This window comes from Chinchilla lanigera, unplaced genomic scaffold, assembly GCF_000276665.1.
Source record: "Chinchilla lanigera isolate Chin_1 unplaced genomic scaffold, ChiLan1.0 scaffold00023, whole genome shotgun sequence".
Classification (NCBI taxonomy): Eukaryota; Metazoa; Chordata; class Mammalia; order Rodentia; family Chinchillidae; genus Chinchilla; species Chinchilla lanigera.
Window position 1 is genome coordinate 6,070,579 of NW_004955424.1, and position 26,372 is coordinate 6,096,950.

Consider the following 26,372-nt stretch of genomic DNA (forward strand, 5'->3'; position numbering starts at 1 on the left):
TGGTGAACCTCCACAACTTCCGAAGTTGGTACATTTTAACTTGAAAACTGAGTTTCCCCCAAGTTTAATGCCCGTCTCTCTCCTCTGTTGGATTATATCATCCTCGTGACAGTGTTGTACTTTTAATATGCACTCTACCCTTGGGACAAGATTGGATGAATTCATTCCTGTAACTGTCCTTTTAATCTTGATTGCTGAGAAAGGCCACTGTTAAACACCGTGTTCCATTCTGACTTCACTGATCCTTGATGAAAGAGAATCTTTAAAGTTAGGACTCTACTATAAAGGTGGTTTATGAAATTTAAAAAAAAAAATTCAAACCCAGTTTGTCCATCTCAAATTAAATACTTTCCAATAAGCTTCCCAGCTTACTCTAATCTTCCTGTGAGGCTATTTCCCTTCTACCTCGAACTGACACCACTTCAATTATTTTATAGATATTAGTTGATAGAATTCAAATCTTAAGTAAAGCATGTTCACGTGACGTTTCAGAGGTAGCATAGAAATGCAATGCACACTTTCTCTAAACTTAAATCTGCCTCTGTCTACTTCAATGATATTCTGACTTTTATGGTGCTCTTTCTTGATAATGCTTCACTGGTTTGGAAGATGTTGATCAATGAAATTGGATTGAATTTCAATGAACTGACTTTCAACCGCTCCTTCTTCCCTCTTGACGATTTGTGGACTACAACGGCCTCTGGTCCCAGTCGAGGCTACCCAGGCAGTCCTGTTTCTTTGTTCTCACTTGCATCCTTATCCTTGAGCTTTCTTCTGTCAGCAGCAGTCATCTGCTCTCTCTGTGGGAGTTCCTACAGGCTGCCATTTTCATAAATTCATGTTTGAGAAATTATAATGTACATCTCAAACATCAAAATCAAATATAAGTTCCAGAAGGCCATACATTACCCATGAGCTGAATTGTTTGATAAAAGATGAAAAAGGACTGCCTAGAAGGAATGGGGGGGAGCAATTCTAAATTCCATTCACGGTACCTACCCTAAGAGAATCAGGGAGCATCCATCTGCTCTTGTCTAGACACAAATTCCTTTCCCCAAGGAGAGAAACTGCTTGCTTGGAAGGTTTTCTTACAGTTTAAAATAAACATTTCAAAAATAATCACAAATGGTTTTTAAGTTAAGAGGAAAGGATGGCACATTTAATTCTGAACCTTGAGGAATGAATAAAGAATTGAGTATCATGCCTTATTTAGCTTGCAGTGTTTGTCAAAACCTAGCTTGATAAATACAGTTTAATTTAGCATCAGCGAGGTTTAAATACTCAGATTGCATTAAGATGTAGTAAAACACTTGCTAAGAATTCCTTGCACATGATTCAAAAGATTCTAATTTTGATCATTAGGTATATAATTTCTTTTAAAAAAATGATAAGATCTCTCAAAATAAAGAACTGTACCATTATGTGTTTCATTTATATTGATAAACATCTCTAAGATTTAACTCTCATCAGTGTTGGAGAAAATGAAGAGATGCTCTCAGATCTCAAAGGGTTAAAATTTAAGGAAAACTCAACACACAAACAAAGGTAGAAATACTTGCAGAAGACAAATAAGCTACAGGAAAACACGTATATCCATTAATATAGGTATTAAATAAATGGGAACATATAGAATTTAAAATGGGACATATGTGGCAGGATCCAAATGAATGGTAGGTGAAGAGATTGATGGCAAAGGAGTGCCATTGGCTGGTGTGGTTAGAGAGAGGACTTCACTCACAAGGAAGAAATTGGCCAACTGGATAGACAAAGTAGAAAAAGGCAAACCAGGTAGGTATGTCACTTGAAGGCCACTTTGTCCATTGGTTATTTCTAGCCCTTCAGCTATATGCAGAGCTTCACATCCTGCCTTATGAATACTAGTTCTGGAGTCCTCCACTCATATACTACATGTGCTTCCAAACAAAAATGGTCAGCAGGTCCTTCTCTGATGGAAGCATCTGTCACTGATGTGTCATCTTCCCCTCGTACAGAATCTAGGTGATAGGGTCAAACTACTGCCACAGTTTGCACACAATTAATAAGTCCTGGCCACTCATTTCAGTGGGCAACAAATAGCACTCACCCTGCTAGACGAAGCATGCTCCTGTACTGCTACTGTCACTCCTGTTTATCACTGGTGCTGGCACTCTTCAAGTGAGTAAGCAGCACCATGTCCTTTGCAGTTCCCAGGATTCTAAACCCATGCTGTGATTCATGCAGATTGGCAGGCCTGTGGCCTATGACAATTGAATGCCATGAAAGTCGTCTTGTTCTGTTATACTGCTTTCAATTGATAACACATAAATGTGCACTTGTGAACGTCCCTACAGCCACCCTACCTCACCTCCACTTCTGTGTTCACTGTTAGGCTAAAATTGCTTATCTTATCTTCAAGATCTACTTCTGGGGCAGGTCTTCAGCCTCCATTCTTAGTGAGCTTCACATGTCTGAATTAGGGTAGGATGTATCGTTGGAAATAGGCCAGTGTCGAGAAAACACTTTCACGTTTCTGTATGGTTAATGATATTTTTCTCTGCCCTTATCTTTTTTTTTAAGTTTACTTTTCTTTTTTCTTTTCAAATTATAGGGTCCTGATGTGTTATGCCCAGCTGATTCTGAATTTAGGGGCTCAAGTGATTCTTATGCCTCAGCCTCCCAAAGTAGCTGGGGATACAGGCATGTACTCTCATGCTTGGCACAGTTAGCAATTTGTAAGCAAAACTTAGTGGTAATCTGGTTCAAAGAATGACTCAACAGCTGTGATTGTGAAGTCATAGGTCAGTTACATAATCAAGAGAGATCTACTTCCAAGGAAATATGGGTTTACTTCTCAAAGGGGGTTAAAACTGCAAGACCCATACATACTTACATGTATCCTAAAGTGCTATAGCAACTTAGGACCTTTGCTGCGGAGAATTTATTTACATAAAAGATGAAGATTTCTCTCCTACCCTTCAGAGGTACAGGGGCAGCTGGGCGCCAGCTGCTATATCAGATCCCATTTATAATTTTGTGGTTCCTCTCCTATGGTGCAGATCTGCTCTGGAAATGCAGAATCCACAAGCCTTCATCACATTGTCCTCAAGGGAAAACAGAATGTGAGGGAACTGGTGGTATTTTTCAGTAATAAGTTTGTTCCAATCCAGAAATGTTACATTTGTTTTTAGGCTACGGTAAACAAAAATAGATATTTTAAGAAGCTTATCAGTTACATCTATATGATATGTATAGTTTATAAGTATCAGTCATACAAAATAAAACCACTGAGATAGCCGTGTCCAGTGGCACACACTTATAATCCCAGCTCTGTGGGAAGCTGAGGCAGGAAGATTGTAATTCTGAGCCCAGCCCAAGCAACTCTCAAGACGGTGTCTTAAAATTTAAAAATAAATAAGTAAAATAGATTATGGATGGAGCTGAGTGCAAAAGCCCTGGGTTCAATCCCCAGTACCACATGCACACACAAAAGAGAAAGCAACAAAGTACACCTTGTGTGTTAGAGGGCTATTAAGTGGTTGAAATTTCCTCCTCGTTCCTTTTTTATTTCTAACTTTCTACCACCATGAATATCAAAGCTATCAACAAAGTAAGACATTTCCTACACATCATCATCATTTTGACCTTTCAGAGATAAATAAAATACTTTACACTAGTAGTGAGGATTACATTAAAATACATTTAAAATATATTAGGATACCTAGGCCAAGCAAGCTCAGTCATTACAGCTTCTGAGGAAATTCATTACTTTCATAATCTAATTTCAAGGTCAGTCATGGAGAAGTGACTTCAGCTGTAACAATCCTTCCTACCTACAATACCAAATATTTTTACCTTTCCAACAAGCCGCCCAGGCCATCTTCTTCTGATATGCATATTATTTCCCTGCTTGTCCTCTGCTCCTTCAACAATGCAGCCACAAGTATAAGGCAGGATGTCCAAATCTCCCAGGCATCATAAAAAGCTATCCCACTGAACGAGTCCAAGGAGACAGAGCACAGCCCAAAGAGCCAATTAGTTTATTTTACTTTTATGTATAGAAAGCAGGGAGTAAAGAAATTTTTCTCTTCACCTCAGAATCCTGGGCTTTGAGACTGATGCTGCTTATGGATATATTCTCTACTGGAAGAAAAAAAAAAAAAAACAGTGCTGAAAGCTGGGCATGGTGATGCACCCTTGTAATCCCAGCACTTGGCAGGCTGAGGCAGGAGAGTTGTTGTGAATTTGAGACCAGCCTGGGCTACAGAGTGAGCTCAAGGCCAGCCTGAACTGCATAATGAGACCCTGTCTCAAAAAGACAAATAAACAAACAAACAAAAACCCAAAGCAGTGCAATATCCCAATGTTTTCATATGATCTAGTCAAGGTACCTACATGAAATGCTAGGTATAGGATAACACTATCCAAGGCTGTGGATACATACAAGAACACCTCCTTGGTAATGAGCAAGTCTTTAAAACTGAAAAGTACACACTAAGTGTCAAAAGACATAAAATTCTCCATTGTCTCAGAGACTTGAGTTAGACATTGCTTTTTTTGAGTTAGATATTAATGGATAGATAAGTTCAATAAACAGATGCTGAGAAGGAGGAGGAGGAAATGGAGAACATTACAGGGAGGAAAGTGGGAGCAACATAGATGTTCTTTGCCAGGAGAATAATGAGGCCCCAATCCAGATGGAGCAGAGAGTCTCTACAGAGGATTTACCATGCCAAAGACTGTCCTGTTCAGTACAGTCCCCGGGAAGCCAGGAGCAGTGCTGTGCACATTCTAAAACAATGACATTGACCATCCTGTAATGATAACGCATCAGCTAATACAGATGAACATTGAATCCCAGAGGAATTAACAAATGTGTGTAAGATTAAAGTTAATTGGTAGTTATCAAGTGATTGGGTTCTTCTCTTTCCTGTCCTGTATCCATCATACTACTCTGAACTAGACCAAATGTGTCTTTCAATACTATTTAGATCTGCTGGTCATCTTATATTTTCTATGAAAAGCATAAGGAAACAGTGCCAAAAATCTCTTTTTGTGCTCTTGAAACTTTAGGTTACAGAGCATGCAAGTGAAACTAATACCATCTGTTTAGTCTGTGTGTTCTCCAAAATGATAAAATTTTAATAACTTCATCCGGAGCTATCCTTCACATAGAACCCTCATTTAAAAGCACTTTCTTTCTAAACTCCTTCCTCTCGTCTTGGTCCATTGTCCCCTCTGAAGCAGAAATATCTTGCAGAATCTCAAGGCTTTCTCTATCCACTCACATTCATGTTGCCAGGACCTTGCATCAGCTATCAAATGTACAGAGTTGACATCTCAGTAGAATCAGCTCAGTGATAGGCTACTCTGCATAAGTCTAAATACGATATCACTGGAAGTACTTGCGCTCTCCCAGCCTCCTGCAGCCACCTGACTTTGTAAATGAGATCTCTGAAGATGAGTTTGGTCAAGCGTGGACTTACTGCCAAGCTGTTGGCAATTTGCTATAATTTGGGTTTTATTGAAGGCTCCATCAACTCTGCCCTGTAAGTATTTAATGGGTCTGCTGTAAATTCATTTTATTGCATTTTCATCAGCCTAGATTAGTTTCATAAGAAGTAAATAGGTAGCATTTTTTACATAATATTGCCCTATAATTTTAGTATATTACTGAGTCACTAAAGTATTTGTCTAAATTTAATCCACCATTCATATCAACACCAAAGCAGTGCTCTTAAGTCAAACATTATCTTTACTGGGGAAGGAAGAGAATTTATGGAAGACAAAACTACAAGTGGTTGTGTCAGTCTTTGGGAACCTGTCAGTTTCACAGAGCTCAGCACAGGGAGGCGTCACCCCAGCACAGCCTAGCCCTGCAGGTGTTCACGCATGCCCATATAAGCTCGTCTGTGTTTGTGAATGTCATCAGCATCACTATCTGGTTCAGTTGAGGCTTAGGAAATATCCTGCCTTTTTATACTTCTTTGTAACATACCACCATCTCACACCTTGACCACACTCTATGATTTTGCCCTGCTTCAACTTGTCTGTATTTGAGGATACTTCTTTACCTCAGGGTAGTGATTCAGATTCACCATGGGTGTTATTTTGACCACCCCGTACACCCCAAGATTATCTGACAATGTCTAAAGACATTTTTGGTTATCAGAATTCACGGTGAGGGAAGAGATGCTACAAGCATTCAGTGGGCAGAGGATGCTGGTAATCATACTGGATAGCACAGGCAACCCCAGCTACCAGGCCCCAAGAAAGAAGCTCCCAGGCCAAAGTGTGAACAGTATAGAGGTTAAAAACTTCTCACTAAGCTCCTTGTATCTAACAACTCTGATTCTAAAAAGGGAAAGAGAAAAAGAAACAGGCAGAATATACTAAGTGTGTTAGGCAGAAAACACAACAAATCATGACAATGTGTTCCACTCTTTTTTTGTCACCTTCCTCTTTCTAACACTACTCTTTTAATCTTTCCTTTGAATAAAATGTACTCTCAGGACAAAATGTGATGCATTCATATCAAAATAACTGATTCAGGATGGCACTAAGAATTTATTTTAAATACAAAACATTAATCCAAACATAGAAATTTGAGCATCAGTGATGTGCACAGTAGTTTTTTTTTGTTTTGTTTTGTTTTGTTTTGTTTTTTTGTCATTTCTTCCGGTACCGGGAATCGAACTCACGACCTTGTGCTTGCCAGGCAGGCACTTTGCTGCTGAGCTAAATCCCCAGCCCCAGTAGTTTGTTTTTTTTTTTTTTGTTTGTTTTTTTTTTATTGTGAGGCTATTTATCTCTTTAATACAGATTTATTTCAGACAGTATATATAGCCAGAAACACTTCGTGCAGCCATAATTATAGCGTCAATCCTGTGGTCTACCCTCAACTCCATGTGCTGTCTATTGAAACACAATCCCCAGAAGTTTACTTAGCAGTCAGTGAAAAGCTAACTTTTTTCTCTTATTGAAAGTATATCGTTCAGATTACCAGATGTAAGAATGAAAGACCACTCAAACCATAATAGGGAATAAGAAAATAATTCTTTGATGAAACAGTAGAGATAATACAGAGTTTCACTAGACAAAATGGTAGGAGTTCACCACTGCAATTCCATTGTAGTTGATGATGATGATGTGTAATGTAACAACCACTGTTGATTCAATTATTTTGTCTTGAGACCCTGTATCACTTTGAATGTTCTTGCTTTGATTTGTTTCTGCTTGTGATACTATTATGCTGCTACTGTTCTATTTCCTTGTTTATTTGTTTCTCATTTACTACTCTCTCTAAAATAAAAAAAAAAAGTATATTGTTCCTGTTTAAGAAACAAAAGAGCAACTGGAGATAAAAGGAAAAACTTTACATCTCTCTATTTGCTCTTATCCCACTAGTGTCCATTTCTCCTTACCCTATATTTCTATAAGTTCCATTGCAGTTTTGCATAAGCCATCTGCTTCAATCTCTCCTACTTGGTTACTTTCCTTGCTATCTTCAATACATCTTGAAAAATAGAAACTAAATGCCTTCCTCATCTACTCTATTCAGTTAGGAATTAGATGTGAACATAAAAATGTGCAAGGGCCTTTTGAGAAGTCCCCAGAATTTTGGATCCCCATGAAAGAGACAGAATGATATTTTAAATACTTTGACATAAATAAATAAAAGCTAAATCTTGATTAGGAACAACAATCTAGAAAGGGTTGCTCTGTTTCATTGATTATTTTTTAAATAAAAGATCAACCAAAAAGTGATTTACATTTGTAGACTCCAGATGCAAAGCATGTTAAAATTTCAATCAACTAAGCCCTTGGCTTTAAGCACATTTTGACCCAAGGGTCACAACTCTTGTTATTAAAGCAATCCATGATAAAAGATAAAAAAAAAAAATCCTGAGTACTGCCTGAATATTCTTTTTTTATTAGTATACATATGCAGTACATAATGATCGTATTCATCATGGAGATTTGTACTTGTACATAACACATGTTAATTCTTTTGTCTCCTCCGGCCCTCCCTCGAACCATCTTCCTCTCCCTATTCACAAACACTTGCCTGAATATTCTGTGGACACAACATCATACGTAAATTGGCAATATTTTGTGTACCTTTTCATTTACCATATTTGTTCTGGTTAGTCATGAACAGGCAAGAGTTGAGTCTCATTCCCCTGACTTCTATCCTTCTCCAATACTTTTCATCCAGGGTCAGCTGCAAGCAAGTGTTATTGTACGCTAGGCCATGTGAAGCTGAGACTTTGGAAGATGATAGAGCTGAGAAGACAGCTGGTAAAAACTATAAGAATGTGAGACAGTTTCCTTGTAAGAGGGGAAAAAAGTCTCTGAAATGCCTGCTTCCAAGTTCTCCCATGTGAGGGAAGAAATACTGTATGGCTTTCTTTGTGTTGCTCTATTAAAGCAAGGGCAAGATAATTTGAAAGAAAATTGTGCTAAATTTCAGCCAGTTAAAATGCAGATATATCGTCATTCCCATTGATATTTTAATTCTATCAGGGCCCTCAAGAGCTATAATCAGGATGTGCTCTTTTTACTATATGATATTACAGTCTTCCTTTTCTTCACATATTTCAGACCAATGCTTACGTTGGAAAGTTGTTTTTCTTTCCTTTTTCCAAGCTAACAAATATCTACAAGTGTCTTTGTAAATATTTTTCATGTAGAAGGAAACATATTTCTATTTTGTTTGATAATGCTCTATGTGACCTTTTAGAGACACCTATTTTTAAAATGGCCAATGGTGTCCAAAGTCCACGGGCAGGCTGAGAAGGACTACACTGAGGACTGAGGGAAAAGACAATTCTTGGAACACAAAAGGCCCAATTCATTACTCATTTACAACCCCAATAAGAGAGTTCAGGTCTCTCTTTTCTGTCTTCCACCTATCCCTCCTTCCTGAAATGTTCTTTTTATTCTCACCCTGACACACATATAAACAAATAAACAAGACATGAGGGACTTGTATGTCTAATGCCAAGGGACATTAGTCAAGACCAAAAACTATAAATAAATAAACAAATAAATAAATAAATAGTAAATAGGTCAGTGCTTGAGACACGCCACCCTCCAAAGCTGTGGAGGGCTGTGCTAGCTCAGTGGAAGTAAGTCAGTTTTCCATCCCAGTGCACCTGACAGCCAGAGAGGCTCCCAGGAGTAACTGTGTCTTACTGAAGTCCCCACTTGGCATCCTGGAGGAGGAGATAGATGTAAGGCACTCATAAAAAAAGCAAAAGGTATGATTCAAAGTCTTACCCTTTTCAAACAGCCACCATGTCGGCCTTTCTTTAAGTACCTGATATCCATGGACTACCTAAGGGCTTCACACTCCCTACTGGCTGCCTAGATTTCTTCAAGGTCATATCTTCTCCACCAATAGATATAGAAATGGTTATCAAGGTCAAAATTATAACCTCCGATTACATCTGCATTAATTTCTAATTCTGTGATCTCATTCCAGTCTTCTAGCAGAAGCAAGCCTCCATTTCCTTATCTTTAGTTCGAAAGAAATAATACAAGTACTCTGCCTACTCCATAGAGTTCTTGTGAGAATCAAATGAGTTTATATATGAAAACTACAATGTACACATAAAGAAGTAATGAGAATGTTATTCCCTAAAGTTATCCATTTCAAATTTAAGAAACAAAAAGCACATTCAATTACCCCAACCCTTCCATAATCTGTGCAATTTAAGAGCATAAAGAGCCACATGTAGCAATGAAACCGATTTATTCAGATATAGAAATTCATCATGGCATTAACATTTAGGCTAGATATAGTATCCATGCCTACCTGTCTCCGAAAGCAATTTTGTAGCTTCCAGAACTTTCTCAGTATAAACCCCAGCCTCATAGTTCTCCATTTCAGCATTGATGATGTGTATGACCCGCGCTGCCCGGCCCCTGATGGCCCCTGCAGTCCGGTCGAGGGTATCCACGTCCCCTTCCTGGAGGGCTATCACACATTTGTTCACATCCTCCAGGATGTGATTTTCTGTGAAGAGAACACATATATTTATATGATTTTACCTCACTGAGAACTTAATAACTGATCTAAAATTAATTCAACACCTTCTATGGTCTCTCACCTGGCACATTTCAACAAATGCTTTATAACACTGAAATGACATTTAAAGGATAGAATTGATAGTTACGATAGTAGATGTAAAGGCTGAACACCATCCAGAGGGCTTGTAGCATCACACAGATTGCTGGGTGCTACTTCTAGAGATTCTGAATCAGTAGCTCCGGGCTGGAGACCTAAGAAATTGAGCTTGTTTAAATTTCCCGGATGTTTCTTATTTGGGGACGACAATGACAATTACTGTCACAAACAACATGTTTTCTTTTGTTTCAAAGTTCTAGACTTATTGCCTAAGCGGGTCATTTAGGAGGTGCTGTAGCAGCTAACATGAAGTCATCTGACCTAGCTGAATTATTTCTAAACATGAGCAGAATGTTTGGGTGTGTGTTTGTTTTATCATGTTTTTATTAAGAAAAGATTCAATGAGAATATAAAACAAACAAATATCACCCAGTCTTTTAAAGTCATGTCATACAGAAGGTATATACACTGATAAAATCAATGAGGTTAAATAGGATCATAGTGTCTGCTCCAATTAAAATGCAATCCAATCTTGTGGCTGGTTTTATCAGCTTACAATCAAAGCAAGCATTCTCCTTCCACTGCTGGAAAATAAACTTGCAAGAGGTAAGGTTTTACTCTTTATGGAGAAAAGGCTTAGGTTTTTTTTTTTTTATTTTCTCTAACAGAGAAAACATAATCTTGTAAGTTCAGCAAGCAGACAATGTTTTACTTCTCACATCCAGTGTGAGATTTGCAGTTATGTCCTTTGAATATTGTTCAAAAATACAATTCTAAGAAAATCTTTAAAATGTTTGGTGCTCTATGGAGGACTTCTAGTTATATTAAGTACTAATCTCTATGGAGATAATAAAATTTTTAAAAAACCTAAGTCCACTTGTGACCCAATATATTAAAATTAAATGATAGTTTTTCTACTAGGAAAATGATCCTAATCTAATTAGAAGCCAGCAAAAATATGCTTTTATACATACAACTATATCTACTTGAAGAAAATTAGAGTAGGATTAAAGTCCAGGTAAGAAAAACACTGTAATCAGTCAAATCATCAACTAATTTGCTAAATGGATCATCAACTTAGTCATGCTGTGTAAGTAAAGTATTAATCTTACTAATGTTAGCGTTTACTAGTCTTTCCAAATGAACTGACAGTTTACTCAACATTTCCCAGCCTTTCCCAATTAAACGGCCCCCTTGTATTGAAAAATGAGTCACAACCCTCTCAAAATAGTAATTGTACTGATGATGGAATGCATATAAAAGTCACTATGATTCAGAAAGTTCTAACATACGTCTATATTCTATTACTTTAAGCACTAACAATGTACTTGAGAAAGACTTGCACCTGTTCACGTAGACATGAATATTTTATCGAAAGAATACACACTTAGCAAATACACAGGTTCTTAGATCCCAGGTGACACCTCCTGCCACATCCTCTAGCCTGGGACTGTGTGTTTGCAAACACACTGCTCTAGTTTATATCAATAAGGTCAGGGAATTATTTGAAGGCAAAATCTACATGTGGTTCACCTTTGCATTCCTGATACCATTGTAAAGACCACAGATAATTAGACAGATGCTGAATGAAAGGGTTCATTGGAAAGAAACAACACATTACACATTATTATCTCCAGATATTTTGAAAAGAACAAATTCCTGAAATGAGGATATAGACAAAGGCCATTCTAACTAGAAAAAAATAGAGGTGAAGGTGTGTGGCAGGGGCACATGTGTTCCAGAGACTGTATTACACGTAGAAACTGCCAGGTGTCTCTGATGATACACTCTAATATCAGCCATGGTATATAAACACATCATAAAGCATCAGAATGCAATGGATTTTGCAATGCAGTTCCTTGAAATTTTGCAACTTTACTCTTTCAGAGAAGATGTAATTTTATTACTTAAAAAATCAATGATGACAAAACTACTTCATTGCAATAAACCACAAAAGACATAGTTTCCAATTTCAAAACCAAAGCCACTGTATGACTTAAAAAAAAAAAAAAGCAAAACAAATTATTTGAGATCTTAGAGATTTTTTTTACAAAAGAGAAGAAGAAGAAGGCAAAGGCAAATAAAAAAAAGTTTAGGGCATTATAGAGTTGGGTTAATGGCTTTCTCGGATCTCACATTTTTACAATTTTGTGAGCCAAACCCAAGAATTAAACTGTCACATGGTTAATGCCAAGGCGCTCTCTTTAAAGCACTATTAAAAAATGTAGTTTTTGCCCAGTGGGAAAGGTTTAAATGTTCTAATGCAGCCATTTCACATTTTTATGAGCCTGGACCACAACTGGAAATTGGTTTTGCTCCTGTAACGTTAATAGCAAGCATCTTGTTTCCCAACCCTAACGCTTTTCCTGTGAACAAATTAAACATTCAGATACACAAGTTCAGGTAGCATGAAGAAAACAATACAGCCATAGTCTTTAAAAAACAAAGATCTTTGTTGTTGTTGTCATTGTTGTTTTTAGTAGAGTTTCCTGTCAGAATAGATATTCCCGTAAGAAGAAACTGATACCTAAAATGGCAATAATGCCATTCTAAAATATCTCCTGGGCCAGACTTGCAATTTACTGATGCAAATGTTTGGCACTCACTCGGAAAGGAGATGAGAAGTAGTTTCGCCAACTATGGGGCTGTGTCCATAGCCGACCAGCAGGAAAGAGTAGGCTATGTCATTATTTGTCAAGCCCCGTCTGTGGAAAGGTGCCTGCTGCCTGACTGTCAACTCCAAAGGCATGCTCCAGCGGGCTCTGCCAACCTGGCTGCCTGACAGCTGCTGTTCATTTCGCTGGCGTGGCTTGCCGCGGCATTTGTACCACTCAGGTTGGACTGCACAGTGTTATCAGCGGGAGCCAAAGCCTTTTCTTGTTGCTGGTAATAATGAGATGCACAATGGGATGGCAGGGAGAAAAGTAGCAAAGAGGCAAGGCTGGGGGGAGGGAAATTAAGAAAAGCTTTGCAGCGTTCAAAAAGTCTGAGATAAGGCCTCTCACCTTGCTTCTCCCCACCCTCAGAAATTCATGTACATGCATTTAAAGAAAAGGATAAGTGGGCAGAGCTTTAAGTTCTGGAATATTCCTCTACTGGAAAAAAAAAATGTAGCTGATAGGTGTTTTTATTCACTTGTAGGTAGAAGGGGACTCAGAGGAAGGTTTCCGGGGGAAACCAGGTTTGTAGAGATCTGGGGTTGGGTAGGAGGGCCACTAATGGGGGCACTGCAGCCATCTTCCAAAGTCATGCAGATATTAGAAAGAAGCTTAGTATCTGTGGCTACCTTTCTATTCCCGGTACCCAAATCTTCAACACCCTTATCTAAACAATCTTTTTTTTTTTTTGTCTATTTGAGACAGGGTCTCACTATGCAGTTCAGGCTGATCTTGAGTTCACTTTTCAGCCCAGGCTGGTCTCAAACTCGTAACAATCCTCCTGCTTCAGCCTCCCGAGTGCTGGGATTGCAGGCATGCACCACCACGCCTGGCCTTACCTAAACAAACTATAAGCACCTTCAAAAATACATTTTGGGGAGTATCTCCTATAAGGTTAGGATTTAGTGAACAACAAAACAAAAACTCTAGGAATGATCGCATACTAAGTTCTTTTATCAGTCAACTCAGAGTCAAGGTGATATTTAAATGAATACACAGGAAAAAATGCAGTTTTTTTCTAGAAGAAATTAAAACTTGAAATGAAGATGCCAGAGGTAGGAAAAGGGACCAGAAATGAAAGAAAGCAGCAAGGGAAGATAATTTCCTTTCTTTCTTGACTTAGTGAACACTACAGTTTCTCAAAAGAAAGTGATGGGTGTTCATATCGCTTCTGCCAAGTTATCCACACTTTCACTGGCTCTGCTCTCAGAGAAAGACCTGGAACACTAATACCTATTTTATAGAATTTCGGTGAGAAGTAAAGCAAATAGGGGCGAGTTGGGCAAGTCATGTACCACAAGCAGGTTAGCTCGTTTTCCCATCTGCCTTGTCTTGTCTTCCATCAATAGAAATCTAGCTTTTTGACTACCCATCGGATCTATAGATTTAACTCCACTGCCTTAGGCTCAAGCTTCCAGTGGAAATTCACTGTCTATTTTTTTCATAAGAAAGAAAGACTGGAACTAGGAAAGTGACTCCAACATGGCAGCCTCCCCACAGAAATCCCTCCCTATATAGCTGCAGTCACTATTCTGTTTGCTTACTTCCCCTTGGCAGCGATGTGATCCCTCCCTCTCAGGCCTCAGTCTACCAAAGGCTGGCCAGGCCAGGTCTAGCACTGGGTGAGCTGGTAGATGTCAGTTCCACACACCTGTGGGCAGAACCAACACCCGACCAGTTCAAATTTCCAAGGGTCCCTTGGCTCTTTTAACGCCTCAGAAAAAAAGGTCAATGTTTCCTGTGACCTCTTCTCCACAGGGAAACTTCTAGTTGAACTGGCCCAATATGGTTGGTTAAAACTATTTGGGAAAAAGCCCATTTGCTAGCCAGCAGCCCAATGTTATGAACAGCATGATAATACTGTTAACAGTCAAACTGACTTCACAGGTATCCAAACCTACTGGCCTCCTCTGGCCTGGCTTCACTGACAATGAAGAAAGTTACAATTACAGTGGGGACGAGTTCTATTTTCTTACTCTGACTTCCTGTGCAACTTCTCAGACAAGTGCTCCCACGTGCCTTCTAGTGGACTAATTCTGTGGCTGCTATTTCTGCTTGTTCATAAAGAATCTTTTTATTAGTGATTTTATTAGAAAAAATGACCCAAATAACATAACAAAATAGAAATATCTGATTGCTTATTGTTAAGACACAAACCATGTAGAGTAACCAGCCCCATATTCCACAATCCTTTTACACCTGGGTGATTCAGACGTTTTGAAAATTCACCCTGCTTTTAAAAAACTACAGAAACTAAAAAGGAATCTAGCAACTTTAAGAGATCTGTTTCGCTTCTGACATGTTTAGCAGGTGTTTTTTCCCTCTAATGCCTTCACTCAGTGTCTTGAAATAAGAATTTTCAAGAGGGCGTTCTAATCACATTTGTAGAGATGACTGAATGCTCAAGGGGCCAAGGGGAGCACTTGATCTCAGACCCATGACACCTGTGAGGTATTTCTTATCTCATCCTTTTATGCCTGGCCAGGGGCTGTGTGGTACCTGAGACAGATAGGAAGTCATCCACCGAGGTGATGTCATCCACGGCCTCCGTCAGCACCCGGACCTGCTTCTCCCACTGGTCTTTGAAGACGTCCATGTTATCCTGAGCGACTTTGCTCTGCGGTCGGGCAGCCAGCGTGAGAGCAGCATTGATGACCTATTTGTCAGAAAGAATCCAGAGACACGATGAGCACACCTTTCAAAAGGAGAAGCAGGGCAACACCATGTTGAAACCATGCAACCCGAAGGTTCTACAGATAGATGGGGTGTCAGTGTCCTGGACAATGCAAAATGGGAAAGATATAGTAACTTATGAACTACTTGTAGTGTTTGTTTTCCTTCTTCTTTTTAAGATACAGTAATCAGTCTGAAATTTCAAAAAAGTATTGGCTGTATAATGTCATTTACTTAGTGCAGATGTGGGAGAAATATAACCTGCTTTCTACATGTGCAAGCATATAATTTACTTATTGAGACGAGGTAAATAGATATGAAGCATTTTAATCACAACCCAGAGCAAACAGAACAAAGTTTCTTTGAGTGGAAAAGGTGATAACTGCAGCAGTGATTCTGAATACATGGAGTCTGAGAAAAAATTTTTGAGGAAGGTAGAACTTTAAACAGCTCAGGATTGATGGGCAACGTTTTTTATGTGGAAGAACTAAGGCAAAGAAAGAAGGGATGTGAGAGTTTGAATGGACAGGATGCCAAATGTCAAGCTGCCGAAAAGCTTTTCAAACAAAGGGAAGGCTTACCTGGGGACACAGACTGTCAATCTGGGTGGCCGCCATCCGGACCAATTTCACCCCTTCCTCGTTGTTGGAGATGGAACAGGCTAAATTGGCAACCTGCATTGAAGAAAACGCCAGTAAAAATTGTGTTAGGGCAAAGGCAAGTTTACTGTTCCCTGGCCTTGTACCTCTTCTGGAAAATGTCACTTCCAGGAGAAAGCTTTCTTGAGTATGATAAGGGAAGCCTTCTGTACAAAGCCAAATATTACTTCTTCATATGCTAATGTAGGCATTTCTGCCAGAAGACCAGACTGCTTGCTAATAGCAAATTATTGCTCCAAGATTCTTAAGTATACACAATGATACATTTTAACGGAGCTGCTTTGAACTGTTTTCCCCTATGGGATGCCCGGATCTGCCTGCACTCTCTCATCAGTCCCCTGTGATTCATCATGAGGAGCAGAACAACTGTGTTTAACTCTGACCAGTGAAAGAAACGCTACAGGCAACACTTTGGATGTAAAAGATGCTCACTGCATATGAAAATCAGAATGCTCTGCCCACAGGATCCTAGACTTGCCTAAAAGTGCTAGTCTACCAGTAGCCAAAGCAAATGCTTTGCAGCACAGTTCAGAAATGTAGAAAAGGCAGGTATGACTCAACAGACCCTGATGGAATATGTAGCATATTAAAGTGTGTGAATGTACTGTAAAGGCACACAAATTCAGTTTTTCAAAAGCACTATTCAAGCCAAAACAGCTGAACTAAATCCAAGTTCCTAGGTCAAGCAGTTCAATTTATGTTATTCCTTCATATCAAGGAGTGAGAGTTGGCAATACAAGGTTAGATTGATTGGTCTGGGTCAATAGCACACAAAGCTACCATAACAATGCTGCTCAGTCCCATCAGGCTGATGTCAAGAAGACAGGAGATTAAGGATTAGAAAGGTCAAGGAGGGGAGGACAGCAAGGGCCAGGGGCAGCAGGGCAAATTGAACAAGTGATTAACAGAGAGACAACCCCAGGGAGCTCCCAGCTATGTGTCCTTTGTATCCCCATCTCTAATTTCTGAAACTAGGCTTCTTCCCTGGGAGACACCATGATGCAGGGAGATATTAAAGTGTACCACATGTGTACATGGCTTAACATGAAAGGGAATTAGGTGAGCAGAGCAAAGAAGGGGTGAGCACAGAAGCAGCAATCACCAGGCTCCGTCCTGAAGCAGCTGTGTAACCACTTTGCCTTCCAAGGGCTGCTTTTGTGTCAGCGACAAGAGACAGGGAGATAGCAACAAAGGTTACCACTGTAAAGCATTAGCACTCGAATCCCTTTTTCAAGTTTTTAAGAGATGATGGATGCCTTGTGTCTATTAGAGTGATAGTATGTACTAGAAGTCATCTTTTAAGTGAGTTACAGACATGAGCATGTTTCTTACAATCTACACTTTACCTTTGATGCTTCAGAAAATTTTCACCATATTTAGCTTTCAAAATAAGTCTGAGCAAAACAAATCTATCTTGTTGTACTCATTCAAAGGAAAGTGTGCTCCATTCCTGGGGTTCCCAAAGGTTCTTGATATCCAAGCAGGGACTAATAATGCAAGTTTCTTAACTTCAGTTTCCTTTTGATACATCATATTGTCTCCATTATGCTGCATTTTGTTTAATCTTTGTTACACTTGTACTCTATATTTTAATTCATTTTACATTTCTTTTGCTTCAGTTTTTAGTAGTACATGTTTTATAGTATCTACTGACTACATTCCTCATAGGGAGATGATTATATATATATATATATATAAAATACATCTCAGTTCTTTCTTCATCCCCTTTCCCTCCTTGATCTCTCTCTCTCTAACTCTCGGTCCCCTTATCTTTTGAAAAAGAACTATGTCCCTATTGCCTATTTTTTATTTTGCTTTTCATTTATAATTTGGTTTTCTTATATAAGAGAAACCATCAAATGTTTATGTTTGTATAATTCACATAAGCTTGGCAGTAGCCTGTACATCCCTTGACAGGTCAATGGATAAAGTACAGTATTTATACACAATGGAGTACTACTCTGCCATAAAGGAAGATAAACTTGAGTCATTTGTAGGAAAATGGATGAACCTTGACACTATAATGTGAAGTAAAATAAATCATTTTATATTTTACATGTGTAATTCAATACATGCCACATAGGTATTCTACATATGTGTTTATTGAATAAATAAAAGAATAACTTTTACATTGACTAGAACTTTTTTATATAGTGATGATCTGGAATACTTGACACATGACAGATTCTCAAAGGTAAGGCTGAGATATACCACAATTTGGCTAGGCAATTATTTCACCTTACCTTCTAATGGATGTGTACCAACTGTATTGGTGTTTAAAAAGGTTTCTACACTCTGCCCCTTGTAAGTAACACAACACACAACAACACAAAACAACATCTCTATCCATTGTGGCATGAAAAAAAAAAAATCAGGATAGTTTGTGCAATTTTCCAGAAGAATATATCTAATTTAAAGTTCTGTTTTTGAATCTTCAGGTAAATGCTTCCTACATCTGCTGTTGAACAAGTTTTCATTCTATGAAACGATGGTTTTGGATGGTGGCTGTGCTGGCTCTTTACCATTCTTGCTTGGTGGCAGAGAAAGTTTTGAAATAACATTTTTGAAAGTGGTGGACAATTGCTAAAAAGTGTGGCACAACAACATGAAAATTAAAAATTCCCCAGGAACCAAGACTTAGGTCAATGTTTTCTTGCATCACTGTAAGAAAAGTAAGAAAATACCAGCACTGAAAATAAAATAATGGCTCTGGACCAAATGCTCAACAGCTGTTAACATAAAGAGAGATAGAAAGAACCAGACATTATTCGTCTCTTGGAAGGACATGCACTACACATGAAGCCTTCTTGCAAGAAAAAAAATGATCAGTTTATAAGATAAACTAAGAATTATAAGAAATGAAGAAAAAAAATAAAGCAATGTAGCTTATATGATGAAAATATTGATGGTAAAATACTGGTGAGAAAAAGTCATGTACCTTATTTGTGTCCTGAATAAAAGAAAGCAAAGCCTAATGACTAAGTTAATAAATCCACAAGTAAAACTTCATCTGTGAAACGACTGAGGGAATTTAAATATTTGATATTATGGAATTATTAATATTTTGAAGCATGTTAATAATATGGTACATTGGTAACTTTATAAAAAAGAGCCCCTAGCTTTTCTAGACACACAATCCAGTGTTAAAGGATGAAAGATGTTTAGAATTTGCCTCACAACCATCAGAGGTTCAGGTGGAGATCAAGATTTGGGTCTGGGCATTCAGGATTCTAATGAGATAGAAGATTTGGGCATGGCAGAGTTAGCTGGAGAAGGAGGCAGGACCTGTTAATTACAAGATCCCTCAGTTTATAACTGTTGGACATGTTAACATGTGATGTTTCATTATACATTCTCTACTATGGAACATGCTTGAGTTTTTCCAAAAAACATCACAGACTATCATATCAGCAGCTAAGGGAAGACTTGCTTTGATCCTATGTGAATTTCAAGGGAGCACTGTACAAACCAGACAGAGTATCGTCTGGCAGTGAGGCTTGCAGATAATGAAGCAGCCCCACTTGGACAGGGAAGAGAATCACTGTAAACCACAGGCACAGCTCTGAGGGTCCCAGGTCCTCCCATGCATCTGGCTGTGGTCACTATGTGGAAACTCACAGTGACCCTGAGAACTGAGGACTGGGAAGAGCTGGACTCTTGCACCAAGGAGATGCCAACAAATAACATGCACATGCTGACAATTAGCTTTTTATTGTGTACCTTTTAAAATGTTTTCTCATTTTTAAAGTGTTTAGGCAAACTGATGTGACTTAGGCCTAATGTGAGAAACATATCACTCAGCAGAATCTTAGTAGGGAGAACAGTGCTAGTGATGCTTGGCAAAAATAAAAAGCTGGCAACTCTTGATGGTCCTCCAATTATTTATTCTTTTTAATTTTATTGATTGACAAGTCCTACAGTCTGGCGGCCTCCACTCTGCCATGTACTCCTGCTGCTTAATTCCACTTGAAATCAGAATTTCATTTACCCTGTATGCTGAAACATTCTGAAAATACTTTCAATACGATGCTAAGGATTTCAAGATCTCCGAACACAGGCTTGCGTATTTTAAATTGGTCATGGGTTCCATCCAACCCCTACCTTCCTCATTTTTCTGTGGCTCCCTTTTCTTTGCTTCTTCTTGGAATAACTGGCGTCATAGTGACCCGGAACACAGTTTTATTGTATTTTGATTTCTAAACTTTTGTCAGAAATACCTTATGCCTTCGTCTTTGAAGCAGCTTTAGTGAAAATGTAGCTTGAAATAGCAGCTAATATTTCAACATTAGTCCACATAGACTGCACACAGTAGGTACAAGATACTTAATGGCAATTATCTGCCTTTTAATTACAGTTCTGATGCTAGGATACCAGAAACTCTTTACAAAATAAAGTAACCTATTGTTTTTCAAAGCACAGTATTTTCTCCCCTAACATGATAGGTGGAGAGAAGGAGGAAAGGAATAGTGGGTTATAATCATTAGACATTTGAAAAGATTAATGTGAGTAAAAAAAACAGACAATAGAACAGTAACAGAAGGCCAGAGATATAGCTCAGTGGCATAGTGCCTGCCTGGCGAGTGCAGGATCCTGAGTTTGATTCCTGGTACCAAAAAAACACAACAACAAAAACCAGTAATAGATTTTAACCCAAAAGACACCAAGCAAAGTAATTCAATTCAATAGGATTTGGGGGCTGGGGATTTAGCTCAGCGGCACAGCGCCTGCCTGGCAAGCACAAGGTCATGAGTTCGATTCCCGATACTGGAAAAAAAACAAAAAAAAAAACCCCAAACAAACAAATAGGATTTGGGAACTTGCTTAAGACAATCACACAGGTAACATTTATGGACCATATATGCCTAACTGGCTGTAGTCTTATCTCCATTCTTGAATTTTTTATAGCCTAACTGAGGCAATAAGAAGGGAAGCTTAGAAAACAATAAAGCACATGGGTTGATATTAAATTGAGGGCTACATAAACTGCTTGGGGATTTCTGAACACGAATTAGCCTACAAGTACAGGTGGTGAGCTCCTTGGTGAAATAATTGATCTAAATTCCTGTCAATCTGCTGTGAACAAAAGCCCAGCTCCATAGCTGTGGACAGCATAAAGGGTTGGAGGAAGTAAAAGCTGGAAAGAGAGGGTCTTCTAGACCTGACTTAATGTCTTAGAAACAAGATATCCTGGGAGAAAGGAGCAAGTTTAGCAAACATTGCTAAATTGTGTGCTGCTGACTACATAAACTTAAGAAAAAAAGTCACCAGCACATCTGTATAGGAATCACTAAACAAAACATAGAGAGGTAAATTGCAAATCTTATCATACTTTTTTCCAATTGATTAGTCCAACATTCTGCCTGCTCAATGATTACGTATTTTTTTCCTCATTTGGAGGCACAATGTGTAAGTAGGTGAAGCAAATAATGATATTATTGACAGAATTAGACAGAAAAGCCAGGAAGGAGAGCTGATGTTGCTACTTCCAAGTAATCTGCTTCCTGAAGTAAGTTTGTGTTGCCTTTGGCATCCATTCTCAGACCCCTTAACAAATGTCTTTGCTAACCAAATCCAGAGTGGCAACAAGCCTGAGACACTGATGGGAAAGTTCACTTTGCAAAAATATGAAACACGAAATATACTGTGAGCATTTAAAATGTGAGGGATTTTTGTTTGGGTTTTTCTGTTGCTGTCATTACTGTTATTCAAGCTGCAAACCGAAGGCAGGGCCCTAAGGTTCACCCTTAGGCAATGCAAGATGTTTCCTCACCAATCCCTGAGCAGCTCACAGCTGTGGAGGGCCAGTGATTCATGTGTGTGTGACTCATTTCATGTGGACACTGCTGTACAAATCAACTCTCAAGAATGCCTCACAGAAGTGCCCTGATGAGTAAGCTTTAATTAGACATCAAAACCCCATTAACAAAGTAGTTAGGTGTTTAGTCCAAAGTGATACGTGATACATGTAGAAAAAATGGACGCATTTTCTCCTTTTCTGTCCCTGAAGATCAAATTACATTTTTAAAATATTCATGTTTCTGTTCAATTCCAATCACAGCACATATTCAGAACATTCAACTCCCAAATGCTGTATCATTTTGTTAATTTTTATAGCTTAAGGCATCATACTGGTGGGGTTTTTGTCATTGTTGTCATTTGGAAGGGTACCAGGAATCGAACTCGGGACCTCAGGCTCAGGACTGGACACTGTGCCACTGAGCTAAATTCCTGGCCCCCATATTGGTGTTTTAAGAAAACACTATTGAAATAAAACTGAATAGCAACTCAGAGGTCAATATATAGCACTAGCTCCTTGTGTTAATATTTCATCATCATTGCAAATTTGAGAATAAAATAAGCATATTTACTATTAAAAGGAAATTATTCAAATTTACAGTCACCAGTCACATGGTTGTATGAAACTACAGACAGCAGGGATGATGGCGTGAATTCTATGCAAACTGTTACCCTCCCTCTCCATCTTGGCAGTGAGGAGTGTTTTAATCTCAATCAGAAGCTTTATTTACTTATGTGCATTGATATAATTAGCATACTAAGGTTGATAGATAGATGATAGATAGATAGATAGATAGATAGATAGATAGATAGATAGATAATGGATAGATAGATACATACATAGTCAGACAGATAGATAGATATAAATATATGTCTATTTTGCATGGAACTCAAAGTTCCTTCAGCACACACCTTCTGTATGACAGAGGGAATTTATAAGTCAGTGTGAGATGAAACGATATACCTTCTTGATATCTTTGGGTGGCCAGACAGAAGCAGCTGTAAAGACAGGGATTTGGGCTTAAGGAGCCAGTAGACTTAGACAGCCATAGACACGAAAGCAAAATTATTTGGGTGCTACAAAGAATTTTGTAGATGCATGTCCCCTTCATGTTAAAGGGTTATGGAATCTCTATAAAACACATTTGCTGCACATTGGGATGAGTTTATCTGTCTGATTTCTAGACACTGAGGTTCTGCAGGATCAGGGAGTCTTATATATTAAGGATAATCTGATAGAGGATGGATGGATCAGTAGAGGGCAACATCTGGGGAACAGCCATGCAGATGTTAGGGGATGAGAGGGACTAGAAATTCTTCGTTTGCTTGCTTCTGTTGTAAATGACCTCTCTGAAGGATCAGGCACTCTTGATTATTCCATATACTTACAATTTTTTAAATTATATAATTGCTAAGAGCTTGTTCTGTTATTCTTGCCAGCTGAGCAAGATGTTTCCCATCTCTGAGCCTCGATTGCCTCAATTATAAATTATAAGATAATAACAGCCTTTGCTTTAACAAGTGGCTACAAGATTAAAATGAAAACTGGACCAGGGAGGAATTAACAAATGTTATTTTCATACTCTGTATTGAAAGGTCACTACAAAAGAAATATTTTAATGATAACACACAACCACTGTTTTACTTAGTCATACAGTAAATGCTACTTGAGTGTCTATGTACACTAAATATCAAAATTACAAGTTAAATATTATTGATGCCTTAGAGAAGCTTATATTTTTGCAAGAAGACAGAATTTAAACAAGTAGAGTCATCTCTCGGTATCTGTGGGAATGAGTTCCAAGTTCTTCCATAAAATGGTGTAGTATTTGCATATAAACCATGTACATCCTCCATACTCCTTAAATTATCCCTGGGTTACTTTTAATAACTATTACAACATAAACACTATGTAGATACTTATTATGTTGTATTGTTTAGGAAATAAAGGCCAGGAAAAGTACATATTCAGTATAGATGCAATTTTTCTCCAGCTACTTTTAGTCTGTGGATAGCTGAACTTGTGATCACGGAAACTGCAGATACAGAGGGCAGGTTGTAAAGTGTTTCAACTACCAAGGAAATAAAGATGAGGCTATTACAAAGGAAGGTCTACTTTATGTATGATAATTTGCATAGTTTAGCCTAAAATTATGCTTAGTTTGTATAAAGTTGTAATCTCAGTATATCATTTTTGTAGCTGCTTTAGATTATATGCAGATTTTTTCTGTATTTTCTAAATACCTATAAACATTACATTTAATGATTAGAATTCACTAAGATTGTTGTGTCCATAGTTGGTATACTATACATTTAGGTGAGTCTCCAATACATTTGCTATCACCAAAAATAAAGCAATATATACCTTTAGGTATCTTGCTTTTGCTCGTGAGAGAAGGGAAATGTCTCTATGAAGGAGACTGTTATGTCACATGTGTACAGATGGCCACAGAGCTTGCTGAAAGCTCCCCAGCACTGAGAAAATGGTCAGTTCTCCATGGTACCAGCCTTGCACCCATATCCTTTCTATAGTGCCTCCCTGACTTCTCTACGCCCCTACCATCTGAAAGAACGTCCAACTATTCATTCTGTAAGTTGCAAGTGGAAATCACGATTGCTGAAAAACTTCATGTTATTTCAGGTACATGATGCATTCTCCAAAGCCAGAAGCCTCCAAACACCTTACACATAGCTGAGATCATTTTGGTCAATTTCAATTTTTTGACTTTACTAAATCCCACAAATTCCTTTCATGTTGTAGAAACAAGAGAACTGTTCAACTTGCCACAACTGTGTCATATCTAAGAGGGAACTGGAAATAGTTATATGTTTTCTGTCCCATCCTGTTTTTTTTTTTTTTTTTTTTCAGTTTAGCATTAAATCAGCAGTCAACAACTAACACCAAATGAAGTAGGTACAACAGCTCGCCACATGAACTGCAAAGCAAATTCTTCATGGTCCCACCAGGCCTTGCCCCCTTGCCTGTCATTGCAAACCTAGGGCAACCCAAATCTCTATTTCTAGGGCTCTCCTGGGATGCAAAAGAGCTCCTTTGCTGTGTTCTTCAGGACATATACACACCACCATAAGCAAATGCTATTTGCATGCCTCCGCCTAAATTAAAGTGATCAGTCTGCCCTGGTGACTTTAACGGCGGTAATCACCAGCTCACATTCATGAACAAATTGATGTTCCTGCTTCATAGCCGAATCACTCAGCATAAATCTATACTCTTCATATATAAAAACCTCAGGGGCTTAAAATAATGCAATAAAACACCACCTAATTCTGTCTTGAAACTGCTTCATCAATAATGCGTTGTTATGGGAAAAGAACAGGGAGGCTTATCACTGTGTTATCTAAAACCAGACCAAGAATATAATGCCTTTTTAATTACTAAAGGCCCCCTGCAACTGTGTTCTCTCCATCTTTACATGAAAGAATTAAAATATCCCTACTCTCTATTATTTTGTTTCTTAGAGCCTCATGTAAGTAAACAGAGCCCTCATTTTTCCAGTGAATAAAACACGCTGACCTTCATATTTGTGGGCTGCATAGTAGGAGGATGGGCACTCCAGGCTCTGTCTCAGTTGATGGAGAAGAGCTGCACTGAACCATCCGGTGCTTGACATTTAGCAGGTGCCAAGGAATGTTTGCAGAATGAAGCTCCAGATGAATACATGTGTGCGGGGACTCTCTATAGCCTCACATATTTCAAGAAGGCAAGTGGAAGAGTGAAGTCAAAGCCATATCTATGGTGCTTAATGAGTCTCACCCATGTTAACTTATATTGGATCTATGACTTCAGCCCCCTAGGCATAGGATTCCAACTTAATGAGGGTGAAAGTCAGGGAAAAACTATCTAGGTCTTAAGTTGTCTTTAGGAGGGATGGCAGGAAGGGCTGTGCCTCTCCCAAGCATTCAGCATTCTGCCAAGATACATTTTAAGATCCTCATGTCATTGAAGACTTCCCATTCACACTGACCAATAAGGAAAACTCTCTCATCTAAACTCCTTCAGGCTTGCTGCCTGCATCATTGATTACTATTGACCACCTACTGCAGTATGGAGATGAATGGACATGTACATAAATATAGAACTGGATAGATAAACACAATGCATCTTCAGGTAAATGTCAGCAGCCTCTTTGAGGGTAATGGCTGAGTTATATTCACCTTGGCGCACCCCATGGATCCCTCTGTAAGACTTTGCACACAGCGAATATAAATGGGGTGCCAAGGAAGCCTGGCTATCTTGGATGTTCTCGTATCTCCTGCTCCCATCTGCCCTTATCTTTCCTGAATGCTGAGCTCCTTAATGTTGATTAAACGTTACTTAGCAAAGGATGCTATTTAATTACTCAAAGCAACTATTCACTGAGGTCATATTTTTTTCCTTATAGGTAATAGAACAATTTGACCCAATTAAGATGTTCCAGAATCTTCAAGAACTTCAAAAGAAAAGGACACTGTACAAAC

The 26,372-nt window shown here is 38.5% G+C and overlaps 1 protein-coding gene across 2 annotated transcripts in view; it reads right to left on the minus strand.

Annotated features, from left to right (window-relative positions):
- Nucleotides 1-26,372, minus strand: part of Ctnna2 (catenin (cadherin-associated protein), alpha 2) — a 1,070,661-nt gene that overhangs the window by 85,409 nt on the left and 958,880 nt on the right. For both annotated transcript variants that reach the window (XM_005385453.2, XM_005385454.2), the window contains exons 10-12: nt 16,020-16,112; nt 15,265-15,421; nt 9,797-9,997 (exon numbers count right to left, since the gene is read on the minus strand). In XM_005385453.2, the coding sequence (XP_005385510.1) occupies nt 9,797-9,997; nt 15,265-15,421; nt 16,020-16,112 (451 nt within the window). The remainder of the gene's footprint in view (nt 1-9,796; nt 9,998-15,264; nt 15,422-16,019; nt 16,113-26,372) is intronic.